This window comes from Gracilinanus agilis, chromosome 4 (genome assembly GCF_016433145.1).
Source record: "Gracilinanus agilis isolate LMUSP501 chromosome 4, AgileGrace, whole genome shotgun sequence".
Classification (NCBI taxonomy): Eukaryota; Metazoa; Chordata; class Mammalia; order Didelphimorphia; family Didelphidae; genus Gracilinanus; species Gracilinanus agilis.
The window spans coordinates 2,342,280-2,369,571 of record NC_058133.1 but is presented as its reverse complement, the minus strand read 5'-3'; the positions used below and the strand labels follow the sequence as shown (position 1 = coordinate 2,369,571).

At 46.7% G+C, this 27,292-nt stretch overlaps 1 protein-coding gene across 1 annotated transcript in view; it reads right to left on the bottom strand.

Moving 5' to 3' along the window:
- Positions 1-276: 276 nt before the first annotated feature.
- The window catches only part of LOC123247846 (choline transporter-like protein 5), a 99,545-nt gene continuing 72,529 nt past the window's right edge, over positions 277-27,292 (bottom strand). The window contains exons 12-17 of the mRNA XM_044676892.1: positions 13,452-13,555; positions 10,710-10,783; positions 7,746-7,816; positions 7,575-7,654; positions 3,643-3,727; positions 277-494 (exon numbers count right to left, since the gene is read on the bottom strand). Coding sequence (XP_044532827.1) covers positions 337-494; positions 3,643-3,727; positions 7,575-7,654; positions 7,746-7,816; positions 10,710-10,783; positions 13,452-13,555 — 572 coding nt within the window. The 3' untranslated portion in view covers positions 277-336. The remainder of the gene's footprint in view (positions 495-3,642; positions 3,728-7,574; positions 7,655-7,745; positions 7,817-10,709; positions 10,784-13,451; positions 13,556-27,292) is intronic.

The window sequence follows — 27,292 nt, the reverse complement described above, 5'->3', positions numbered from 1 at the left end:
GAGAGGCCGAGGCAGCCCGAGAGGCCGAGGCAGCCCGAGAGGCTGAGAGGGCAGCCCGAGAGGCTGAGAGGGCAGGCCGAGAGGGCAGGCCGAGGTGCCCCACGGGCGGGGCGGGGCGGGGCGGGGCGGGGAGCGGCCGGCCCGCAGAAAGCTTATGGAAATTCTAAGCTAGAAATATTTTTTTATTTTAAAAAATTGCTTGAAGTTTACAGCAGGGGCCGCAGGCGGAGCAGCGGAAGGCCGCCTTCTCTGCCCAGTGACTGCCGGCCGCGCTCCCCAGCTGCCCAGCCGGGGGGAGGAGCCCTCGGCGGCCCGAAGCCCGGCTCCCAGCCCGCGTCAGTACACTCGCGAATGGTGTCCTTTGGGGCGCTTTATCCTTTTCCAGAAATTTTTCTTGAGTTTCTTGTTTTGCTTCTTGCCGAGAGCCCTGAGCAGGCTGGGGGACATGAAGTAGGGCCTTTCCAGGCTCCCGTCGTTTCTCTCCAGATCTTCGCCTGGACGCGTGGCCGAGGAAGCACAGCAGGCAGAGGCCATCCGGGGAGGAGGTTTGGGAAGCCCGAGAGCAAAACAGGGAAACAGGGAGAGAAACGAGCATTAGACCCACCAAGACAAGCCGCTTTGGTCCAAGAGAGAGCACTGAGGCGGGACGGGAAAGCAGCATCGCCTGTGGCCTTTGGAGCTGCTGCTTCCCCTGGCAGGGCTGTGAGCTCCCACCTAGCAGGTCAGGGGAGAGATCGCCAAGCCTGAGGCCCAGAAGACCAGAGTTCAAACCTGGCCTCAGGTACTTCTTAGCTGCCTGACCCTGGCCAAGTCATGTGATTTCTGCCTGCCTCAGTTTCCTCAGTTGTAAAGTGGGGATGACAATCACATTTACCTTCCAAGGCTGTTGTGGGGATCCACTGAGATCACACTTGAAAAGCACTTAGCACAGAGCCCGGCACATAGTAGGGATTGTATATTCATATTGACTTTTCTCATTAGCTGTTATTTTGGTGATTGTTTTTAGCCCAGACAGACCTGTGACCTCACTGGCACAAGAGACCTCCGGAGAAGAAATTCTCTCCCTGAATTCAAGCTGTGCAGCTCATCCCAAGAGAGCGGGGAGTGGGAAGGAGGCCCTGGGAGGCTGGCTCATCCGTCCGGGGCCAGATTCGAACCCACATCTCCCTGACCCTAATAGCTGGCGCTCCCTCCACCCTGCTAAGCTTCCTTTCAATGGTTATTAATTGTTATGGTAGCAATTAGACTAGCTATTCAGCTGTGATTGGAGTATTCAGGCATGATCCTGATTATCCCAGCTCTCCAGACTCGGGTTTCCTGTCTGTAAATGACCTTCCCCCAATGCGAAGGACACAAGCCCGCCGCGTTTGCTCTTTCCCAGCCCCCCCTTCAGCCGATTTCTCTCCTTCCCTGCCCTAGTTAGTGCTCAGCCCACCCTCAGAGACACTGACTTCCCCGGGAGGGAGTTTGTGTGGAGGGGAAGAAGCAGTGCCCGGTGCTGGCCCGACGGGCGAAGGCTATGAAGAAACGCCTTCAAATAGGGGGGGCTTCTGAACGTGCCCAGAATTGGGCTGGCATCAAAGGACACGAAAATGCTAGTCGGGGCTGGCTTGGGAAGAGCAGTTGTTTCCAAGGAGCCCGTTCCCTGGAGGGTGGGCAAGGGCAGGCCAGCCTGGTTCACCTTATTCTTCAGTCTCTAAAAGAAGCCTCCAATGAGGCGATTAAAGCTGCCATCTTTAAAGGCCGCTTCTCCGCGGAGCTGGCATTTCATTCCTAGGGGAGGCAGGAGGAAGAGGAGGCCAGGGAGAAGGAGTGACGGGCATTTCTCATTGCCCAAACCTAATATTCCTTGCCTGATCCACAGGCTGCCAAAGAGGGCTCCAAAGGAAGAAGTCAGTCCTGAATCCTCTGCTGCCATTTGGAGAGGAGCCACTCGCCCAAGCAGGGCCCAGTGAGCCCAGGCCCCTGGGCTTGGCTAGGACTTGGAGGGAGACCACTTGACTTTGTCATAGTTTAGAGAGCCTCCCCATGCTTGTCACCAGGGTTCTTTGCCCATTAGAATGCATGCATGGTCCCCGAGGGCAGACACCAGGCGTTTGGCTTTCTTGGTAGCCCCCACTGCTTGGGGATCCTCCGGCTTTCCTTGCTCCTCTGCCTCGACTGACCGACACCCCCAGTAAGCAAATGCTAGTGCTCTGACTGTAAACTGAGGCAAAAGGGCACAATAAGCAAGTCCCAATCTGAGCTATTCGAAGGAAGAATGAGCCATGGAACCCAGGACTCCTCACTTCCCAGCTTCTGGATCCTGGCGTTGATGGACACATGCATAGAATGGAAAAGAAAGGTCGAGGCCTCTCTACACAGTGACAGCGACTGGAGGCTCTTCCTCTCTCCTCCATTCAGCCCCAGCCACCCTGAGCTCAGGGGTCACTCTGATCAGGCTGCCCTTCGCATCAGCCCTGGCAGACCACAAACCTTCCTTGAAACTTCGGGGTGGGAGAGGGGGCCCGAGAAATGACCTGCAGAGACAGCCAGGTGGATGGAACGCCCCAAAGAATTCTTTTCTTTTGCCCAATGGAATAACCCTTGCTAGCTCTGCTGAGTAACTTTATTGATAGAGAGAGCCCAGCAGCAGCTCCTTGAGACCCTCAAGTTCTGGGGCCAAAACTGAGCACATTTCTTCAGTTTGTCGTTCTGTCATGCCTTGGGAAAAGGAGACAGTGACAGTGGACAGAGCGCTGGTCTCAGTTAGGAAGACCTGGTCAAGTCCGGACTCCCTGCCCCCACTGGGGATGGGACCCCAAGTCATTCACTTAACCTCTTAGAGCCTTGGGCAATGCTCTAAGACTTTACATGACAAAGGAGGTGCTGAGGTACTTTGGGAGTTTCTGCCACTCAGAATTCTCTCAACCAGTGAATTTCCAATTCAGACCCCATCATCATTCTCGGAGAAAGAAACAGAGGCATCCAAGGTTCCCTCTCCTTTTTTTAAATGCCTGGGCTGTAATTGGGAGGTTCTAGGTTCAAATCTGGACTCAGACATTTCCTAGATTGTGTGACCCTGGGCAAGTCACTTAACCCTGATTGCTTAGTTCTTGCCTTTCTGTCATAGAGCTGTTACAAAGACAGAAAAAAGAGCGAAAATAAATAAAGTCAGTAACTAATGTGGGAAATATTAGGGCACTTCCAGAGCTCTTAAAAACGTGCCCGTTGGCAGCATGGCACCATAGCCAACTTTAATTCCCTACAATTCTTTTTTTTGCTAAAGGTATACAAGGGAAGGTCTGGCCCTATGCGACTCTGGAGCCACTCAGAAATGGTCATTTGCAAAGACTCCCCAAAAGAAAATCTTTCCTGAAAGTAAGAAGGGTAAGTTCTTATCCATGGTTGAATAGTTCCATTGGCCAAGGGTAGCCAAAGTCATCCATTAGCATAAAATGGAAGACATTACTAAGCCCAGGGAAGCCAGGCACCATACCACCTGGCCCAGCTCCTGTGTGCAGTGGTCAGAGCTGAAGGAAACTCTGCTAAGCAATTTCCTCTTCCAGCCAAAATACCATTTGATCCTGCAGTCAGGTCCCAGCCAGGCTCCCTGGCCACACCCCAGCCTGAACCCCAAGCAGGCAGGTGCTCCCTACTTACAGAAGCAGAGGAAGAGGGTATCCACACACATGGCAAAGACACTGAAGAACCCATGGGAAATGATGTAAGACCCAAAAACCGTCATCTGGAAGGAAGCAGATAGAGCGGAGGGGAAAATGTGTCACTGAGACTGTCCCAAGCAACGGATAGGAAAGATCCCATACATGTCATGACTCTCCAAAGTGAACCCCAGGGGGCAGGTGGTCCAGGCTTCTCCCTCCCTCATTTACTTAAGGGTCACCTTGGCATCTCCAGGAGGCCTTTTGGGGCTCCCCTCGCTCCTCAAGTTTCCCTCTGCAACTCTGTGTGTGATAATTATTTTATATACGTAAGTGTTTGTTGTTCCATCCCTGACAGATGGAAGCCCCTTGAGGACAGGGACTATCTCACTCTCCTCTCTATTCCCCCTCAGTGACTGGTGTACAGGAAACACTAAATGAATGGATGGATGGATGGATGGATGGATGGATGGACGGATGGATGGCTCAATGGATGGATGGCTCAATGGATGGCTGGCTGGCTGGATGGCTGGACGCACAGCAGGTAACTTGGCTGTGATTGGGAACTCACTGACATGATTAGTCCCTATTTACCACATACAGGCCCAATAAGATTCTTTGAGGAGTTTCCTCACTTGTTTGGTCTCTAGCTTCTCAGGCAAACTCCATTGCTGGAAGGAAGCCATTCATTTCCACACCTATTCCCATGACTTCCACTAGTCTTCCAGACTAAAGACACTATTCCTTGCCCCCTATTTAAGTGCAGTGTTTGTGGGGCTTGCTCAGAAGTAGTAGAACAGGCCTTTGAACTCGAATCCAGCGGGCTTTCTACTCTACCGCACTGTTTCCTAGAGAGAATAGAAACACTTGATTGCTGGGGAAGAAGAGAGAAACAACTGCGTCCTGTTTGGGCCCCCTTACTGGGCGTGTGTCCATTGGATTAATAATGGGGGAGAAGGAAAGCATCTCCTGTTTTTGCAGTTGCCAGTGGGTAATGCGTTTGGATTGGAAATGAGATCTCAGTGGGGACTGAGAGGGCTACCTCAAGAACATGGAGTCAACTTCCTAAAGTTGCCCGGCGCCCCCTGAGCGCCTGGGCATCAGCCTCGGCTTCTAACCTTTGAAGGAGAGCAGGCACAGGCTTCGGACCCTGGGCGGCGTGAACTTTATGACTGTGTGTGGACCCAGCTTTGGAAGGGTGGCAACAGGAAGGCTAATTGGGAAGCTCGTGTGTGTGTGTGTGTGTGTGTGTGTGTGTGTGTGTGTGTGTGTGTGTGTGTGCACGCACGTCTGTGTATACTGTGGTGAGGTTGAAAAAAGCCCTTGTACATGTCCATATGTGATCTCGTCTCGTCCTCACAACAAACAACTGATGGGTGCTGCTGTTACCCGTATTATCCCAATGATATAGATGAGAAACTGAGTCTGAGAGAGGCTGAAGAGCTCAAATTCCCACAGCTAGGAAGTGTCTAAGACAGGATCTGAACTCGGGTCCTGCTGACGCCAAGTCCTGCACTCCATGGTGCCATGTTCCTCCAAAGTCAGGCATGGGAGCAGCCTCAGTCAGGAAGGGTGAATTAGAACATGTTCAGCCTTGTTGTCTGCACAATACAAATGCAGAATTGTATCACGGAAAGATTGCTGGGATCACTGGACCTGGATTCAAATTCCAACACAGACACTGCCCACGTGATCTTGGAGAAGTCACATCGTGCCTTTCTGCCTCCATTTTCTCATCTGCTAAATGAAAGATCTAGAATAGAAGCCCGATTTCCCTTCTAAGTCTAAATTTATGGCCCTGGCCAATAAACTGGGTCAATGAAGTAAAAAGAATTTGGAGAAACATCATTTCAAGGGATGACCATCAAAGCGTGAGCTCCAAGTCCCAGCAGGCAGGCTGGGAAATGTGGGACAGAACGTAATTCCAGATGGAAGAAGTCTCGCAATGGCTTTGGTTACGCACAGAATGCAGAATGCACCACCATATGCCAGGCGCAACGTCCTTAAACTCACCCCCAAGTGCCTAGTACACAGGCGCAGCCACCTCCAAATACTTGAGGTCTTGAACTTGAAAAGAAAGCTGTGACTTGACAGCTGTCACCACGGGACCTTGTGGATGCGCACGGGCGGCCGCCAGCGTGGCCTTAGCGTGCCTCGGAGAGACTCTAAAGGCTCCCCTCAGCTGGGCAACAGCCGAGCGAGAGGCGCTTAGAGAAAGGACGGAAGGAGCGTTTTCAGAGAAAACTGGGAAGATTTGTATGAACTGATGCAGTGAGGGGAGCAATTTAAACAAGAACTACGCTCTATTCAAGGCAAGTAGCTTTGACTGATGCCAAGAACTGGGGTCGAGCCAACGGCCAATGACTAGCCTAGAGGACCAGCGATGAATCACGTCCCCATTTTCTGACAGAGATTCAGGGTACAAATGGACACATTTTTTGCCCATGGCCAATGCAGGAAGCTGTTTTGCTTGACTATATGCATATTTGTTATAAGGAACTTGGGAATTTTTCTTTTTTAATGAAGAAAAAAGGAGAAAACAAAGAAAATAGAATTTTATTAACTGAAAAAATATCAAATTAAAAAACTATCATGGGCCTTCCTCATGGCAAAGAATACTGTGCTGTGGCGGAGGGGGGGGCTGTTTTTAGCGTAAGGGATCTCTCGAACAAGAGGAATGAAAGTTTTTGTCTGAGATTTCACACTAAGAAAAGAATCTTAATGGGGTTTTACCTTCAAAACATTTTGAGGATAATAAGAAAATGATCAGATGTACATGTAGATGTTATCTACAAAACACACTAATATGGGTGGGGGGAGGCTTGCTGAGGCCAGGCCCCGGCATGATCTCACGGGCTGGTGATTACTTATCTGGCACTTTTAGTATGGACGTAGCCACTGGGAATATTTCAGTGATGGAGGCTGCCCAACTCAAAGTGAATTGGCTGGGCTACAGGGAACTCTTGGTGCCTTCTACGGGATGGGCGGGTAGGTGGGTTTCAATGTTTCATGCTGGCCCCAAATTGACCTGGTCAGCTTGGATTCTTGGAAGGACAGACTCTTGGGGAGGAGTCGTTCACCCTCTAATCACTTCTGTCCGGTTCAGAGGACAAGAGAAAGGATAGAAGAATGGATTTCTATTGGGGGAAACCATGCGCATGTTCATGTTCTCCGGGGAGGGGGAGGGCACATTCAGAAGTCCCAGAGCATAGCTCACATCTGTGAAATTATTTCATTCAGTTGAATGGGAAAAGAGGAGATGTATGGTAGAATGCAAAGAACTCTGGGCTCCAGATCCTTGATCTAGAGCTGGAAGGGACCTCAGAGGCCATCCAGGTCGACTCATGATTCTACAAATGAAGAAACCAAGACCCAAAAGTCTACGTGATATGATCAAGGTCATACGTACTAAGCATCAGAGGGAAGATTTGAACTTGGTACCTCTGACTCTAGAGGCCATGTTTCTTCCATTGTACCACACTATCTCCTGTAGGTATAAAGCCCGAGTTTGACTTTCTTCTCTGCCTCTTACTGTGGACAAGGGACTTCACCCCTCCAGGCCATCTTGGCATGGAACCCTGACCCCAACCATGCAGCTGCTGGTGCCTCCCAGGTTATCTTCTTCTGGATCTGTGTTTTGCAGGAAGCATATACAGATGTGCCCCCTCCTCTCCTGCTATATGTGTCTCTAGAGTCGTAGGCTCAGGTGGAAGGAGCCTGGGAGGTGATCTGGTCCCATTTGTTTCATCATCATCCAGTCAAGGAGCAAAGCTCAAGAGACAGAGCAGACGGCAAAGTCAGCTACCCCATTTGACAGCGACCCAAGGGGGGCTCTGAAGCCAGGCTCTCTGACAGCCAGCCCACCCCCGTGCCCCACTGCCTCCCCTTCCAAAAAGCCCCAGAGACTACAACAGGGATGTGGCCCTTCCTTACCGCCAGAGGCAGCCAGTAATAATTCAGCGTTGGTGCTGCAATCGGGAGTTGTTTTGTGAGGAATAAATAGCCCAGGACACCTGTGAGAAGAGGAAGAAGGCCATTATCTGTTTGCCCAGAGATGCTGCTTCTTCCAAGCAGGCTGCCCCCCGCTCTCTGGAGATGACTTACCTATGCTAATAGAAACAAGCAGCTTCCCCATCCACAGGAGGAAATCCGTCACTTTGTCCAACACTGCTACTCTGCGCACCAGAATGGAAAAAGAAAGAAAGAAAGAGGGAGAAAACTCTCAACACCTCCATTCCTTGTGCACTGGGCATTGGGATTCATGGAGGGAGGGGAGGAAGCGGGCAGGAATCTGGCTGACCTCTTCTCGCCTAACATTTGGTCTGATGAAGGATGCGTGGCGTGTGTCTGGGGGGAATCTGGGACCCAGAGACGAAGTTTCATTTTAATTTGCTTTTTAATGCAGTCAACAGGACATGACCTTGCAGGGCCATTCAGGGATGTTCTAACAATTCTGCTACTGGGGCTACAATGATCCTGAAGGACATCTGGTGGCCACAGTGGTCTTCCTCATTGGCCCATCCAGGCCTTTCTAGCCTTCTGTCATTTTCTCTTGTTTTTCCTTTCCTAAATGACTCCTATCATTAACTATTTGGTGGAGATCAACATGAAGGCAACCAAGGCAATAATGAATGGGGAAAGTGAGGCAACTGGGCAGAAATGCAGAGAGGCGATGAGTTTGTCACTTTTATTATATTAGCACAGCCTAGCCGGGAGCACAGAACACTCCTTCATCTACTTAGGTTGATCATTATTTCTTTAGGAAACATTTATTTCAGAACTGAACCATTCAAGTATTTTTACATGTTTTGGGAAGTTGATCCCCAGTTACTTTATGCATTTTCTGGTTATTTGGAATGAAATTTCTCTATTATTGCTTCTTCTTTGTGTTATTATTACATAGAAATCTGGTCTTTTTGAGCATATTTTAAAGTTTAAAACTTTGCTGAAGGTTCATTGTCTAAGTTGAGTATCTTTGCCAAGTCCCCAAGTTTTTCCAAGTAAGCCATCCTATCTTCAGTAACAGGTGGCTTCATCTTCTCCTTACAGATCTTTTTAGTCCTTTAATTGCCTTCTCTTTTCTTATTGCCCTTGCTAGGATAAACAGAATTATATCCGATAATAGTGGGGAGAACAGGCATCCTGGCTTCACCTCTGTATTTCTTGGGAAAGGCTCTATTGTAACCCCCTTAGCTATGATGCTTGCTTTGGGTTTTCAGCTATATGCTTCTTCTGTTATCTTTAAGGGTCCCTCTATGCTTGTCCTTTGTAGGGTTTTTAGCATCAGTGTTGTACTTTGTCGAAGGGTCTTTTCTGTATCTGATTCTGAATCAACTAGCTACCCCTCAATTAAGAAACTTTTAAAGAATAGCTATACAGGGCAGTGAGGTGGCTCAGTGGATGGAGAGTCAGGCCCAGAGAGATGGGAGGTCCTGGGTTCAAACCTGGCCTCAGACACTTCCCAGCTGGGTGACCCTGGGCAAGTCACTTCACCGCCATTGCCTAGCCCTTATTGCTCTTCTGCCTTGGAACCGATACACAGTATTGATTCTAAAACAGAAGGTAAAGGTTTAAAAAAGTTTCTTAGTAGAAACTCAGATGATGCCTAAGAATTGGCAGAATACATGATTATGAAGGTAATAGAATATTATTGCAAGCTAACAAATGATAAAAGTATAGTTTTGGAGGAAAAAAGGTAGAAGTTCCTGTGAATCCATCAGGACCAGAAGGATTTGGTGCGACAGTTCCTCTATGGTTAGATCTAGTTCCTTTTTAGAGATCAGGTTAGCTGTTTGCCTGGAAGTTTATATTTCTGAAGTTTTTTCCACTTTTGTGTTCTCGGTTCCTTTTGGTTCTAGAGGTCCCAAAGCACAGGAATAGCTGAAGTTGTTTTGGTACAGAATTTCTTTAATAGAATGATTTGAGAGATCATGGGGCCACCACAGTACTGTGCCTATGACCCAGTCGTTCCTCCTCTATGAATTATAGCTCCTCTCTTTTGTACCTCCACTTTCCACTCCTTACTCTTCCCAGAACTTTCCATTCCATGCCAATGCCAGGTTCACCCTCCTTCCCCTTGTTTTCCTTCCCCTACTAGAGTGTAAGCTCTTTGAGGGCAGAGACTACCTTTTTCTCTGTTTGAGTTTGCATTTCCAGTAGTAAGGGCTTCATGAATGCTTGTCCATGATGCTTCTGTTCATGGATAGCTTGAAAGCATCTCCGTCACCATCGTCTTCTCCTCTAAACTTTCCCCTCTTCCTTATTTCCCTCCGGTAGCTCCCAGCACCATCATTTGCTACTTATTTAGGGCTGGAATCTTATTCCTTTTGCCCAGATCGACTTCCTCCCCCCTCCAGCCAGAACAGATAGGGGACCCATACACAAGGGATTGGGTACACTCAGTGTCAATAGGATGCCAGGCGTAAGAGTCAGAAAAACCTCAATTAATACCTTGTCCAGGGTCCTCCCCAGCTGTGAGACCCTTAGAAAGCAGTGCGATCTTTCTCAGCCTTTTTTTTCTATCTTTAAAATGGGGATAATCATTCCACCCACCTCCCAGGGCTATTGTGAGGATTATATGAGAAAAGATTTGTCGGACGCTTTGTAGCCTTCAAACATCACCACAGAGTTATCACTGCAAGAATAAGAGGGGGTGAGGAGGGCTTTGTTTCCCCGGCTGAACCCCAAACTCTCCGAGCAGGGACTGTCTTCTTCCATTTAGGGCTTAGTACAGCCCCCTCTAGAAGCTGAGCTCCACCAGCCTTTGCTGACTAGGAAACGTTTTCAAGAGCCTCCTATGTGTCAGCCAGCCATCCTGCTAAGGGCTGAGGGTTCAAAGGAAGGCAAAGATGGCCCCCGCCATCGAGGAGCTTCCGTCGCCCCGGTGGGGAAGGCAACATGGGCATCCTTGCGTATGTACACCGTTCAGAGACAGAGGAGAAGGAAGGCGGCCCCCAAGGGAAGCATCGCCAGGCTGAGAAAGCCATTCCCACAGCAGGGAGCCGGATGGACCAACGCCTCGTGCCTGCCTCACCGTGAGGAGACTCGAGCACAAGTAGGCCTGCTTACCTCACAACATTTCTCATCACAAGCTGGAAAGCGTCTCGGGATGCCGTGCAGAAGTTGTAGCCGTAGATCGCAACCTGTAGAGAAAAGCAAAAATGAAGCCTCGCTGGGTGAAGCTCTGGCCTCAGGAGGGTGGCCCCACAGCAGCAGAGAGGAGCCCCAGGGCACGAGGGGATGGAGTTCTTTCTCCCCATCAGCTACGCCCACCTCCCCGCTTCCTTCGGGAAATCGGGAGGTCCCAGGGGAGCCGGGAATGAATGGAGGGTTCCTGCAGTTGGAATTCCTTCATTCCTGCCAGCAGTCCTGCTGGTGGCCATGGAGACTCCATGACCTGGAAAGTTCCTAGACAGAAATTCAGAGGAGGCCTTTCTTAGCTTCTCGGCCCGTGTCCTAGATCCCCTTTGGTAGGCAGATGGAGCCTATTGAACCTACTCAAAAGTATGGTTTCAAAAGCAGAAAATTGAGCATAGAGGATAACACCAGATTCAAAATATTAAAAAACCCCCCACACACAACCAAGTTCATGGAGCCAGGTTAAGAGGCCCTGATCCAGGCTGAGGCAGGCTCAGAGAGCTTCGTAGAAACTCATCCATCGTTCTTTGAGGCATAAGCCCAGTACCTCAGAGGCCATCTAATCCATCGCCCTCATTTTAGAACAAAACTGGGGCCCAGAGGGGTTGAGTGGCTTGCCCATGGCCCACAGGGAATCCTCGGTGGCTGCAGGATGCGGAACCTAATTCTGCTATTTAATGAACTCTGGGTCCTTGGTTAGGTCTGTTTCCCCTTTATACAATGGAGGGGCTTGATGAGAAATCCTTTAAGGCTCGGGATCTATGAGGTTAGGAGCCTCTCTAGTGAGGCCAGTTAATGTTGATTGTAATATTTCTCTACGAAACCTTTCTCAAGCCTTGGGTTTGGGAGGTCAGCCGGCTTCCAAGCCCATTTACTCAAGGCATCTCCTAGGGGCTGGATCTGTTTGGTGTTTGCTGGAGGCAGGGCAGAGACCGGCTTGTTATCAATCTATAAAGAACTCTCCCTGCAAGGGAAGTCACAGGCTCTAACTATTGAATCTGGGTCCACTGGCTGGGGAAAGCTTGTGCTGGAGTCTTCCTTGTGTGAATCAAGGCCCACTTCCCCTGGGATGAACTAAGGAGCGAGAAGCCGAGTTCTCTCCGTCCACTTCCACTCTTACTATAGCCACCAGTGGAAAATGTCAGGGGAGCTCCTAAGCTGGAGCTCTCAGGCTGGTCAGAAAGAGGGCCCAGCTCCCTTCATAAGCAAGAGACAGGACTATTCCATTTTTTTTTTTAACCCTCACCTTCTGTCTTGGAGCCAATACTGTGTATTGGCTCCAAGGCAGAAGAGCGGTAAGGGTGGGCAATGGGGGTTAAGTGACTTGTCCAGGGTCACACAGCTGGGAAGTGTCTGAGGCCAGATTTGAACCCAGGACCTCCCATCTCTTGGCCTGACTCTCAATCCACTGAGCTACTCAGCTGCCCAAGACAAGACTATTTCAAGAAGGAGGCTGGTGAAAAGATCTCCTCTTTGTTAAGGAGATTCCATACCTCTATTCATAAGCAATGTTATTCTTGTGGAAATGGCCTCCTATTCTGGACTGGCTAAAATCTGAATGCTACAGGAAACCTCAGTTTCCTGTCTTTTTAATGATTGTTGGTCTGGGGCTCTTTCACCTCAGATATTTCTTCCTCATCCCAATCAACAGCCCAGGATCCTGAGCCATCTGTCCTCAAATGGTAGCCCTGCTCTTCCCTCTGCACAAAAGCAGATCTGTTCCCAGATCCTCTACATCAGTCTGTTGGAAACCTTCAATGAATAATTGTTTTGGTCTGTATTTGTGACTGTTATTATGGAAGCGTATAATCGTAATTATACCATGGCTCGGGCTGAGCAGATAGAGCACCAGGCTGGAATAATCAGAAAGGGTCGAGTTCAAATCCAGAGTTTGGTTACTTCCTAGCTCGGTGACCCTGGCAAGCCCTTAACTTCCATTTGCCTCTCCTTCTCTAAAAGTCTCTACCTCTCAGGGTTGTCGGGAGGGTCGAAGAGATCATGTTTGCAAAGCTCCTAGCACAGGGACCGGCCCATTGTAGATTCTTAATAAAGGCTTATTCCCCTCCCTTCCCTAATGGAAGAAAATGGTGGTTTTCAGTGAGAGCGTTTCCCCCATCCTAAGTCCTGGCTGCTCTGCTCTCTGTCCAGGGAACACACTGCCAGCTCTGGACAGTCTGCTCACGGGAACCCAAGTCACCAAAGTGACATCAGGTGCAGCCGTGCTTTGGGGAAGGCAGGAAGAGGGAGAATTCAGAGAGAACTCAGACACTGCTCTGTGCTCTTTGCCATTTTCTGAGGTATTCGTGTTTGTCCTGCAAATTGCACAGTCCGTTCATGGAAGCTGGTTTGAGCTGGCGCCAGCATCCGCTCACACACACGCATGTATGTGTGTACACATATGTTCTACTATTCCATGACTTAGTCAAGAAAACCTAAAATAAAAAGTCGGTCTGGAAAGAATGGCAATGCCCAAAGGCACAGCACAGCTGAAGGCCCCATGGGACCACATTCAGGAAATAGATATTGGATCTTGCCCGCTCCTCTTAAGCCACCGTATCCCCATTGGACAAAAACCAATAGCATTGACCGAGGGCCGCTCTCCAAATGCCATCGTTCACACGGCTCTGCTGGGGCAGCCACGGAGCTGCTCACGGCCCAAATCCAAGCACGTACCATGATGTAGGCATTTCTGTTTAAAAACTTGAGGAATTTTTCCAAACACCAGAGACACAATTTGCAGCAGCATATAATGAACTTAGAAGGCAGACGTTCAGAATCTGTGGGAAGGCAAAACCAAAATCCATGAGCAGCTTGTAGCAAAATCCTGGGAAACCAAATGTCCAGCTGGGATGAGCAACAGTGACTGCAAAGGCACCAACGTTTCGACTGAGGATGTGCTTGTGTGTGAGGGAGAGTCCCTCACTAAGGGCAATTTCAGTGATTTTCAAAGGCTTATTGAAGAGAGAGCTGGCCTTTGCACCAGGAGGACCAACATTCAAGTCCCACTTCTGACACTTACTGGCTGTGGGATCCTGAGAAAGTCTCCTAAGCTCCTCATGCCTTAAGAAATCCTCTAACTCTCTCCGTTGCTGAGAAAATGCTTTCTTGCATAGGCAGAGGGAGTTTCCCACACCCAAAGGAAGCACCCATTCAGTCATCAGTTCCACCAACGTCCTAATTTCTGACAGAGGCAACTCACAAAATGGCCCCAGAATGCAAAAGGGCCCTTTGTCTGCTCTGTCTCCTTTCCACTTCTGCAATGACAGTAGAGGATTGGTGGAAAAGAAGGTGAGAGGGCTGAGAATCTCACAACTCAGACCATTCAAATATTCATTTAACTTTGGAGACTCAAGGAATGACTTTGGTCTAATGACCAACAAGTGGACATGCTACAGGAAGAAAGGGAACCCCATCCATAGTCATTTTTGTTACCCAGGAAATCAGAAAATTGAAATAACAAATACTTCTAGCTCAATGGAAGGGCAGCTCTCAGTTTCATCCCAGCACAGTACGTAATGGAGTGGGGATAAATAATGATTGGTTTCATCATGCAAACAAGGCAATGAAACAATTTTTGGATTATGGATGGACTCGCTTTTCAGAGCTCACAAAGTAATTTTTTGGACTATTAAAAAACATCCTATTTGTCATATGGGATGCCTCTGGATGCAAGGAGAGATTTGCTGGGTGGGGAGATATGAATACCCAAATACGACATTTCCTGCTTGCCCTCAAGGAGTTTACATTCTATTTCTGTGGCCATCGCATGTTCAGATAAACAAAATCAAGATCCAAATTCAGAATTGAAGCTTAGTATGAGGATATGAATTCTCCAAGGCTAGTTTTTCTTTTCTGTCTGTCCCTAATGCCTTAGCATGCACATAGTAAGCCTTTCATAAACCCTCAGACTGTTGACCATCTCACAATTATTTAAGGGCAGGATTTTCTGGAAAGGGGTGACACCTGAGATGATCTGTGAAGGAATCTAGGGTTTCCAGAAAGAAAAGGTAGAAAAAAGGGGGAATCCCAGGAATTGGGGACACCCTATACAAAGGCATGGAAGTAGGAGATGGATGGCATGTATGGGGAAGAGCAGGGAATCCATTTGGGCTGCAGTAGTAGATGCAAAAGATGGAGTAATATAGGAGCAACCTGGAGTGATCATGAGAATGCATTGGAGAAGTCCATGATGGGCTTGAGATGATTCTCCAAGATAGGGCATTGTGTGCTGAAACTCAGTTTCCATGAGAAAATGGATAAAGAAGGCAGCAAAAACAATCTTGGAAAATATGGTTCAGGATCAAGAAATGGATGATTCTAGGGATTGAGCAAACTCATTTCTACACAACATGAAAATATTCTTGGAGAGTCGGAAGTCAACACTGAATAACATCACAGAAAGGAATATGGAGAATACTTTAATAGATGCAAAGCCACTCATTCCAGTCATAGCCAAGAATCTCCAGTGATGTCCAGATGGAGCTGATGGACTGTTTTGGGCAAAGGTCAAAGTAAACATTCTGTTTGGGGAAAGTCTTAAATAGGAAACACTTTAAGTGATTAGGACAGTTCCAATCCAAACTGTAAATTGATGACTTCCCACAATAAGAAATATATTTATTCTGATACTATTTCCTAGAGAAATTTAGAGGAAAATAGTCAGCACACTGAGAACTGAGAGATTCCAGACGCCACCTCATTCACCAATGCTAGCTAGATCTCTTCTCCTCAGGAGAGAAATATGGCAGCCCAGGCCACTTCCATTTTGCCAGTTAACTTGCAAAACATGATTGTGGAGAATGATGATGGCTTGGTATCTGCAGGCTTGCCTCATAAAATTTTATTTAGGAGAAAATGTCAGTAGAGAACTTTATGTGAAATCTAAATGAGAGAGATCATCCTGCAAATATCTGTCAATGTAACCTGAAAGAAAGCAAACCAGAGTGTGCTGCTGGAAGGAATGGCAGATAGAGCACTGAACCTGGAGTCAGGAAGACCTGAGTTCAAATTCAAACTCAGAAAATGCCTAATTGAGAGACCCTGAGCAAGTCCCTTAACAGCCTCAGTTTCCCTATCTGTAACAGAAATAACATCTACCTCCGAGACTTCTTGTAAGGATGAAATGAGATAATAATTAGCACAGTGCCTGGCATAGTAGGTACTACAGAAATGTTAAGTATAATTATTAAACTAATGTGAGATGGAACATATAAGTCAGCCCTCTCAAAGGTACCTATCTTCCTGCTTATGACAATGGAACCTCTAAATATGGACTCTATTATTTCAATAACTGATGTACAAAGGAAGGAGATAGCAATTGCCATTAAGCCAAGGAAGTTGGGTGCATCAGCTACACTGATACATATATAAACATGCTCATGCACAGACTCAAATAGAGGAAATCTGTGTGGAAGCTGACACAATCTGAAAGACTCCCCAGTAATTTTTTAAAGATACAATGGAGTGAAACAATGCAAAAACTAGGCAAAGACTGTGCATGCTCTTTTTACTAAAATGGCAAGTGACAAGACGGCAGCACATATGTGTGAATGGAAGATTTTGTTCGAGTTACCATTGACTTTTAAATACATATAACATAACAATGATATAATACACGTGCTTCGTTGCAAATATTTAATAAATTATAATAAATGTTTGTCCAAGAGAAACAGATTCTCACATTAGCCATGTGCAAAATTCTATTTCTCATTTCCCCCCCTCCCACCTCTTCCCCTCCCCAACAAGGCAGGTAATATGATATGGGTGTACACATAATATCGCAAAACACATTTCCCTGTTCATCATATTGAGAAACAAGTTACATATTGCTCATACTAGAGAAAATTTTATGGAAGAAATAAAGTGAAGAATGGTATGTTTTAATCTGCGTTCAGAGTCTACCTGTTCCTTCTGTGGGGTGGATATTTTTTCATCATGAGTCCCTTGGAGTTGTCCATGGATCCTTGCCTTGTTGATAATAGTTAAGTCATTCACAGTTGATCATTATACATTTTTTTTCATAGTGCACAGTTTTCTCCTGGCTTCATATAAGCCTTTCTAAGGTTTTTTTTAGATCATCTTTTTTGGGTCATCTTTTATGGCCCAAGAGTGTTCCATTTCAATTATGTATCAAAGCTTGTTCAGCCATTCCTCAACTAATGGACATCCCCCCAGTTTCTAGTTCTTTGCCACCACTAAGTGAACTGTTGTAAATATTTTAGAATATCTAGTTTCCTTTCCTTTTTTCTTGATCACCTTAGGAAACGAACCTACTAGTGGTATTAGTGGGCCAAAAGGTCTACACAGTTTTACAACTCTTTGTGTATAATTCTAGATCACTCTCCAACATGGCTGGGTCAGTTCACAGTTCCACAAACAATGTACTGTCCCTATTTATCCACATCCCCTCCAACATTTGTCATTTTGTCCTTTTAGCATTTGATCCAATCTAATAGGTATGAGATGTCTCAAAGTTGTTTCAATGTGCATTTCTCTAATCAATAATGAAGTAAAGCATTTTTTTTCATATACCTATGTATAGTTTGGATTTCTTCATCCCAAAACTGTTCATGTCTTTTAACCATTTATCAAGTGGGCAATGGCTCATGTTCTTCTATATTTGAAAATGCCCTGTATGTGTCTATAAATTTCCCCAACTTATTGCTTTCCTTCTAATCTTAGCTATATTAGTTTGCTTGCACAAAATCCTTTTCAACTTAATGTATTCAAAATTTACATTTCACAAAATGGATGCACAACCTAGTTATAAAGGGAGATATTAAAATAAATTAAAAGAGGAGGGATCATATTACCTATCGGATTTGTGAATAAGAGGGATTTATAAACCAGAGATAGAAAGCATTATGAAATATAAAATGGTTAATTTTGAATATACATTGAATTGAAAATGCTCGACTTCATTATTGATTAGAAAAATGCACATTGAGACAACTTTGAGTCATCATCTCACACCTATTATAAATTAAGAAAAAATTCATTATTTTGCATGATGTATTATTCCCTCTTTTACCCAGATCAGATGACAATAAAGTACTAGTATTACTATCCCTCCTTCCCTTTGTTGTAATATTTCTTTCTTTCATGCATCTTTTATATGAGATGATTATTCCAATTTATTCCTCCCCCTCCAATTTTATTCTATTTTAACTCATTCTATTATATTCAAATAGGCCTCAGAGTTTCCATTTATAAATATTCCTTCAAACCACCCAATTAATGATATCATTTTTAAAGTTTAAACATACCATTTTCCCATATGAGAAGTAAACATATTGTCCTTATTAATCTTTTAGAATTGATCTTTCATGTTCTCTTTTTATGTTTCTTCTCTTTCTTATATACCAAATTTTCCATTCAGTTATGGTTTTTTCTTTAGGAATATTTGAAAGTCTTTTATTTCTTTAGATGATTTCTTTTCTTGTCTGATGATACTCAGGTTTGCTCCATGAGTTATTCTTGGTGCTAAACTCAACTCCTTTGCACTTTGAAATGTTGTATTCTATGCCCTTCATTGTTTTAATGAAGAAGCTGCTACATTTTGTATTATACTTATTGTATCCTCATAGTATTTAAACTACTTCTTTTTAGTTGCTTGTATTATTTTCTCCTTAATCTAGGAGTTACAAAACTTAGCTCTAAAGTTCTGGTTAAGTTTTCCTGTTGGGATGTCATATAGGTAGTGATTGATGAATTCTTTACTTTATCTTCTAGTTTCAAAACTTCAATGCAATTTTCTTTAACCACTTCTTAAAGGATAGTGTTTAAACTCTTTTTGTTTAAATCATAATTTTCAGAAAATCCAAGAATTCTTATATTATCTCTCCTGAATCTGCTTTCTAGATCAATTGCTTTTATAATACAATGTCTCCTATCTTCTTCCATTTTTTATTATTTTATTATTTCTTGTTGTTTTAAGAAGTTATCAGCTTCCTCTTGCCCAATTCTAATTTTTAGTGAATTCTTTACTTCAGCGAGTTTTAAAAATTTTCCCAATTGGTTGACATTTCACTCATAATTTTCTATATTTTCTTGCATTCCCCCCACTCCCAATTTTCCCTCAATTTGGTTTAAAAACTCTTTTTATTTTTTTAAACCCTTAACTACTGTGTATTGGCTCCTTTGTGGAAGAGTGGTAAGGGTGGGCAGTGGGGGTCAAGTGACTTGCCCAGGGTCACACAGATAGGAAGTGTCTGAGGCCGGATTTGAACCCAGGACCTCCCATCTCTAGGCCTGGCTCTCAATCCACTGAGCTACCCAGCTGCCCTAAAACTCTTTTTAAAGCTCTTCCAAGAACACATTTTGGGACTTGTATCCATTTTAAGCTTTCATTTAAAATTTTAAAAGCGGATGCTTTAATTTAAGTGTCTTCTAATTTTGAACTCTGATCTTCTCTATCTCCAAAGAAGCTATCTGGGGTAGGGTTCCTTTACTTTTGCTTATACATTAAAATTTTTTTTTAGTTTTGAGTGACATATTTCTTAATTGTCAATTTTATGCATGTGTCAAATTCTTCACCCTTTGTGTGGAGATAATGTCTCAGGGTTTAGTTTTATTTTTTTTAATTAATTAATTATTTATTTTTTTAACCCTTGTACTTCGGTGTATTGTCTCATAGGTGGAAGATTGGTAAGGGTGGGCAATGGGGGTCAAGTGACTTGCCCAGGGTCACACAGCTGGGAAGTGGCTGAGGCCGGGTTTGAACCTAGGACCTTTCGTCTCTAGGCCTGACTCTCACTCCACTGAGCTACCCAGCTGCCCCGGTTTAGTTTTATTTTTTTGTTACTGTTGTTATTTCCTGAGCAATCCAGGGGTCTTTGATTTCTTGGGGTCATTTCTATATTGTAGGATCCCCAACAATGCTATCATCACTTTCCACACTCGAATCCACTGGGATTTCTCCAGAGATTATAAGCATCTTCTTACTTCTCTGTCCTGGAATGCTTTTTGTATATATTCATTTCTCCCCTTCTGTAGGCTTAATTTGATATGGTGTCTCCCCAGTCTTCTCCTAGACAGCCACTCACACAGTTGGTTGGGGGTTCTGAAGCTGAGACTGCACCTACACAGATGCCTCGAGTTTATTTGCTCACTAGCCATCCAGAGCCCTCCCAACTTCTTCTCAAGTTGTCTCACATTGGGCAATGACTTCTCCCTGACTTTTAACCATCTTTGCCACTTTAGAGTTTACCCAGAGGCACAATTTTTAAACATTATTTGAACTGTTAAGTATCTGCCTTATTCTGCCATCATCCCAGCATGCCATCCAACAGAAAATTTCCACAAAATGGGTGAAGCAGAAGCAACATGGAAGATGTCCTAGAGTAAAGGAAATTAAATTTCTGTCATTTTTTTATTCTATCAGGGTGGTCACACAGCTGACTAAAGGTGGAGAGACTAAAAGATTCTGCTCTGGATTTCAGGAAAGCATTTAATTGGAGAGAACAAAATCGAGACTTGATGGCTTCCCTCTGACAAAGCATGTTCCAGGTCAGCCTAGAGACAATGTTGGTTGATAATTGTCTGAGAAGTGGCGTCATGAGAGGCAGAAGAAGAGCAAGATCCATTTGGGGATGTGAAAAACAGCCTTAGTGAGATCCACCCAGAAGTCTTGAGGGAAGCGAAGGGTCTTCCAATACTTCTCTTCTAGGAATTTGGACTTCTTATACCAAACTCGTGAAGATCAAGCCTGCTTTTCAGTGAAGTCCACGGAGACACTGAAGGGTCTGTGTCTCCCCTACATGTGTACAATGACCCCCCTTGTGCGTCCCAAGTTCCAGTCAGATGGACCTTCTCCTCTCCCCTCCCTGCTGTCCCCTCTGTCTCAGGACTTGCGAGCAGCGCTATCCTTGGCATGTTTGCTTAGCACAGTACCTGGCCCATAGTAGGCACTTCGGGCATGTTCGCTGACTGGCTCGTCCTCTCATAGACTTATACATAAGGTGTATCTCTAGCTGACATCCGTATTGTATGGCACACGCCTGTGTGTCTCTCGTATGGCTGGCGAATTGGGAGCTTTGGTGTGGGAAGGGATATCACCCACACGAATAAAATGAGTGATTCACTGGGATTTTCTGCGTTTAAGTATATCTGAATGGAGAAAATAGAGAGTTTGCTATCTAGTATTTTTACAAGTTTTAAGAGCTATTTTAATGACTAATCTTGTTCGCCACTTTGTATAGACCTTCCCCTGCCCCCTGCCTTTCTATTGAGGTTCATACAATGGATTTCTTTCCCTAAAACAAGATGTTAAAAGCAGCCGCCCCGGTGTTATTTCTCCTATTGATATCCATACGATTAGAGAATTAGAGTCGGAATGATCAGTCAAGGACCTAAAGGACTGTGGGGCCCACAGAGTTATTTTGCTTATGATCAGGGATTTCGAGTTGGAATCAATCAGCAGGTGTTTAGTAAGTGCTTCAAGGGCTTCGGGGGCCGTCCGTTCCGCCCTTTCTGAAGAAAAACCTCCAGCTCCGAGAGTTTACTTGCCTTTGGTCCCCCACGTAGCGTGTGAGGCAGGATCGGAGCCCAGGTGTTCCCGACTCCCAGGCCAACGCTGGCCCTTCTATGTGGGCGCCCGTTGTGCTGGCTCGTCTTTCTCTCCCTTCTCTCTTCAGGGTTTAGTAATGCCTTTTGCTTTATCTTTACTGGCCCTCTCCCCATCGGAGCCTCCTCTTCTAGGACAGCACAGTCACTAAACCCAGCCCAGCAGCCCAGTCACCACCTGTGCTGCCTCTCCCAAGAGCAGGGCGACGTCTCCTGTCTGCTCGGCAGGTCCTCGCGGTTCCTCAGCGCTTGGCCGCCTTTGGATGCTCGACCCGTTCCTGACCCAGCTTTGGGGCTGATGGCTCGCGTGTGCTTAAGATATGGAGGATTGCTGCGGAGCCCCTTCACCGTTAGCCTGCTGGGAGGTTCTGTAGGTGGGCATGGACTGACCTGGTGGCTTCTCCCTGGTTTTGACCTCCCCACAGATGTCTACACCTTTTTTTCTCCTTCCATTGCTACAATTCTTCAGAAAGTCAATAAATATCTATTAAGCGCCTACTATGTGCCAGGCACCGAGCTAAGTCCTGGGGAGATAACGGCCGTCTAAAGTCCTGGTGTTCTGGAGCTGACCGTCTTCCCATGTTTCTCTGCATGACTCGGACGTTGGTTATCCTCCCAAACCTTCATCAACGTCCATCTTTGAATCCTTCATTAGCCACGTCTAGCTCTCCGGGAACGAGGCCCCACGGATGGCTGGTTGTTGCCGCTCCTCTGAGGACGATGGCGACTTCGATGGGGTCTGTGGGTCCTAGAGATTAATCCACAAGACAGGAGTCGCGTGCCCACGTGGCAGGCACCACAGACGGCAATCACACCACATTCCCGGCCTTTTAACGTGGGCGTCCACATATCTCTCGAGCAGAGCTTCGGGGCTCTGTTGTCCACAGGTGGTGGCTGCTGTGACGGCATCTGATGGAAGTGCCGGACGGACCAGCGCACAGGACACAACGCTGTGGATCAATTTAGAGAATCAAAGCAAAACTTGCTGCCACGAGCGATGCTCTAGAAAAAGAGGAGGTGGCTGTCCTCCGTGGTCCCTGTCTGTGATCTGTGGGAGCCCCGGCACACTGGATCGGGAGCTGGCAACTCTGGAGTACCCAGCTTGGAGCAGAAAATGTGGCTCAAGTCCGAGGCCCAGAGAGGAGTCTCGGGGGGCTTCTTCCACCTCGCAGGCACCCTCCTGTTGCGTGAGCTGCCCGGAGCTGAAGTTGGGAGGATCCTCCGAGGCTCTGTGCCAGCCAGTGGGGCAGGTCTTCTGGCTACGGCTGGCCACGAAGCTTCGAGGCTTCCAAATCTGGCCGATGCCACGTCAACGCCTTCGTCAGCTCCGCAGGGGAAACCCTCACGACCACCCGGGTCCTGTCCAGAGCCAGACCAGAGCCCTGGGCAATGGCCGCCTTGCCTTTTAGTGCTCACCAGGGAAACAGAGATGCCTGGAGGGACCTGTTTGTCAGTCAGCTGAGAAAGGAATCGGTTTGTAGCAGGAATCACGGAAAAGTTGATGATGAAGCTGCTGCTGGAAGCGGCGAAGCCCGGCTTCTGCCTGACTCCCGGTGGCGTACTAAGACTAAGGATGCACCTGTGACGCCTGTGACGGCCTCATTGGCTGGGAATCGGGAGAGAGAATTAAGTCTAGGTCTCATTACTCGCTGTGTGATTACAGACAAATTACCTACATTTTCTATGCTGCAATTGAACCAAAATGTGATTACATCTGCTTTCTAAAAAACCAGCTACCTCAATGAGGTTTCATGGGAATATAGGAAACGCCTCCGAAACCTTTTCACATGCCTAAGGAGAGGCCCTATGATTCCTGGAACAGAATCGCACCTCCCTTCCTGGGTCCCAGCCAACTCGAGAGTACAGCTTGTGTCCACAACCTCCTCACACGGTGGCCTCGCCCCAAGTCTCTCCCCACTCCGGCCCAAGCTAGACCCTGCTGTCAAAGTGATTGTCCTCAGGACGTGTCACTCCGTGGGGCAGCGATGCGCTGCAGTGGACAAGCTCTGGGCTTGGAATTAGGAAGGTGTGGGTCCAAGTCTGAACTCAAATGGCTGGTCATGTGACCTGTCTGCCTCAGTTTCCACAACTGTAGAATGGACTTGGTCATAAAACCTAGCTCCAAGGTTATCGAGAAGATCAAACGAGATCTTATTTGTAAAGCACTTACCACAGTGCCTCGCACAGGGTAGAGGCTGTATGATGAGGCTCTTAATTAATGCAAACTATCTTGAGAAGCAAAAGGACAGCAGAAGCAGCTCTAACTACCCCAAGGGGAAATGTGCATGTGGCCCTGGACCATCCCTGGCTCTAGGATTTCTTTGTTCTGTTTACATACAATCTTTGGTCTGGCCCGAGGGCAGGTGTGAGATCCACCATTTTGTCTCTCTGCTGCTGCCTCTCGTGCCTTCGTTCCCTCAATTAATCCTAAGAAAGCCTATTCATAACCAAGCTGGCATGGAGCCCTCTTTCTTCAGTATCTTGTCTTCCCTTAGAAAGTCTGTCGCCTTACAGTTGGCATGGGAATCTTACAAGTATTATATTTTATAAAGTTTATTAATAATCCCTTGAAGTAAAGGAACAAAAAGGTAATAATCTAACAAAATATAAGGCCACACGATTAGACTCTCCTGCCACTCACTGCCAAATGGGATCACAGGAAGAGAGAGGGAGAGGCAGGGCTACACCAAACTTAGATCCTTCCTACATCAGCACGTCACATGAGAAGGAACAGGGGATACTGGGAACTGTAAAAGGTGAAACAGATTCTATGGTTGGGACCTTTTACAGATTTGCAGTTTTAATTACACAATCCCCCCTGTGATTCCCATGGGAAAAGAGCACGTAGAAATATCCCAGATTTACATGCCTAGCTTCCCCAGGAGGTACATAAAATATTGCACTTTCTAAGAGGATAAGAGGGAAACAAAAGAGAAAGAGGATAAAACTAAGGATTGCTAGGTGCACTGACAAAAAGCCAATTAGGGGGCGGTCCCCTTTGGCATAAGAGTGTACGTTCAAAATAAATGCGTTCGACCCCCCACAGTTCAATTTCACTACATCCAAAAGTTCATTCTGGATCCTTTGGTGCAGTGTGAGGTTTCTGCAAGCATCTCCATGGAGCCTTCTCCAAACAGTTGTGAAGATGGGATTAACTCTCCCCTCGCCCATTTTTTAGATTGAAGCACCAGAAGTGGATACACCCCATTTATTCTTAAGTATGGGGAGGTCAACTCCGCCAAGGTCGGTCCCAAGCCCGGCTGAAAAAGGAGGAGGGTTGGGCGTGGGGCTAGCAACCCCATCCCGTAAAAAAATCACATTTGCTATAGAAACTGCAACCTCACCAAACCAACAAAACCAACGATCGCCTAGTCTGGAGGATTGCTCTCCAACAGAGTCCATGACGCGTGCTGGCGAAAGCCTCTGGGAAGCCAGCTTGCTGATAAATCTTCTGACGACCAAGGCAAAAACCAGAATAGTGACATGGAACGTAAGAACATTATACAAATGCGGAAAACTCGCTCAGGTAGTAAATGAGATGAAAAGATACGACATCAAGGTCCTCGGTTTATGCGAGACCAGATGGAATGGAAGCGGCCAGACCAGACTGACATCAGGCGAAACCATCATTTACTCTGGCCATGAAGACCCGGACCATTCCCACACCCAGGGAGTAGCGCTGCTCATGACACCTGAAGCCAAGAAGGCGCTGATCGGTTGGGAACCAATCTCGCCAAGGCTTATGTCAGCAAGGTTCAACTCAAAGGGGAAGAAGATCACCATCATCCAATGCTATGCACCCACCAATGCGGCAGAGGAAGGGGAAAAAGAAGAGTTTGACAGCTCCCTACAGGCACTACTTGATGGCGCACCAAGAAGAGACCTGAAGATCGTTATGGGAGACTTGAATGCAAAGGTAGGAGAAGACAACACAGGAAAGGAATTCATCATGGGAAGGCATGGAGTAGGCACCTGTAACGAAAATGGAGAGCTCTTTAAGGATTTCTGAGCCTTCAACGATCTTGTTATTGGGGGCACTATATTCCCACACAAGAAAATTCATAAGTCAACCTGGACTTCGCCTGATGGAAGGACGGAAAATCAGATAGATCACATCACAGTTTCCCGCAAGTGGAGAAGAAGCCTTCTAGATGTTAGAGCAAGACGGGGTGCAGATGTGGCCTCGGACCACCAACTCCTGGTGGCAACTTTTAGAACCAAGTTGAAATCATTCAACGACCTTTCAGACAGATCACAGCATAAGTTCAACGTGCAAGACCTAAAGACCAGAGAGGAAAAAGAAGCATTCGATCGCGAAATCAAGAACAGGTTCGCGGCCTTGACAGGACTCACGGGAGAGACAGTTGAAAACCACTGGACCAAACTCCAGCAGACCTGGAAGACCACCTGCACAGAAGTCCTGAGAAAGAGAGAGAGAAAGCGCAAGGAATGGTTAACACAGGAGACATGGGCCAAGATACAACAGAGAAGGGATCTGAAACAGAAGATCAGCCAGTGCTGGGGTCAACAGGAGAAAGAAGAACTTCGAACACAGTACTGGGAAATTAACCGTCAGGTCAAGAAGAGCACAAGATATGACAAGAGACGGTTCATTCACGATATGACCGAAGAAGCAGAAACAGCAGCTGGGCAGGGGAACATGGAGAGGCTACACGAAATAACAAGAACTCTATCGGGAAAGAACTACAACCCTAGCAAGCCAGTGAAGGACAAGACTGGCAAGACAATAACAAGCGATGCAGGGCAGAGAGCCTGATGGGCAGAGCATTTCGAAGAAATCCTGAACCGACCGCCTCCACCAACTGTTCCGGACATACCACCAGCCACCGAACTGCTTCAGGTGAACACGGGCCCACCTACCAAAGTTGAGATCGTCAAAGCCATCAAGACCATGAAAAATGGTAAGGCTGCAGGTCCAGACGGCATCCCCCCCCCGAGGCACTCAAGGCAGACCCAGAAATGTCAGCAGAGATGCTACAACCCCTCCTGCAGAAGATCTGGGAACAGGAACAAGTCCCGACAGACTGGAAACTAGGCTACCTGGTGAAGCTACCCAAGAAAGGTGACCCATCCCAATGCAGCAACTGGCGAGGAATCATGCTTCTATCCGCTCCCAGCAAAATCCTGACCAGAGTCATCCTAGAAAGACTGAGGGAGGCCTTGGACAAGAAGCTGAGAACAGAACAAGCAGGGCTTTGTCTGCACAGATCGTGCACCGACCACATCGTCACCCTAAGAATCATCATCGAACAGTCCGTCGAGTGGCAGCCCCCCCTCTGCATGACTTTCGAGGATTTCGAGAAGGCATTTGACAGTGTGGACAGGAGCATCCTCTGGAGATTGATGCAGCATGACGGGATTCCCCCGAAGCTCATCAACATCATCCAGCGGTTATAGGAAGACTCTACCTGCCACGTGGGTAAGTTAGGCTGACTCTCTCTCTCTTCCTTTGGCATTTCTGGAGGCTCTACCCTCAGGGAGGCCTCTCTTATTGGAGGAGGCCTTGAGGCTAGAAGCCTGGTTTAATTAACTTCTGTGCCCCTCTGCTGGGCCTCTAAATTCCTACCTGGTTTGGGCTTCTGGTCTGGGCTAGAGTTTCTCTCTCTCAATTTCCCTACCTTCAACCTTCCTAAATGTAAATAAACTTCCATAAAAGTCAATTTTGACTTGAGATTATTCTTAATTGAGGATTGATAATAGTTCAATCCTCTGGAGACCACCTTTTAATATATTGAACCCATGAAACCCCTTTTCCCCCCTTACAACCTGAGACACTGAAATTTGGTGAGACTGTTCTTGAATGTCTCCCTTTGATCTATCACATGGGTGAGTGAAAAGACTGACTCCTTTTCCTGGCTTTTACAGAGGTACTAGCCTCTGGAGAGGCCCCTTGTCTTGAAGGAGGTCTCATGGCTAGAACTCTTATTTAA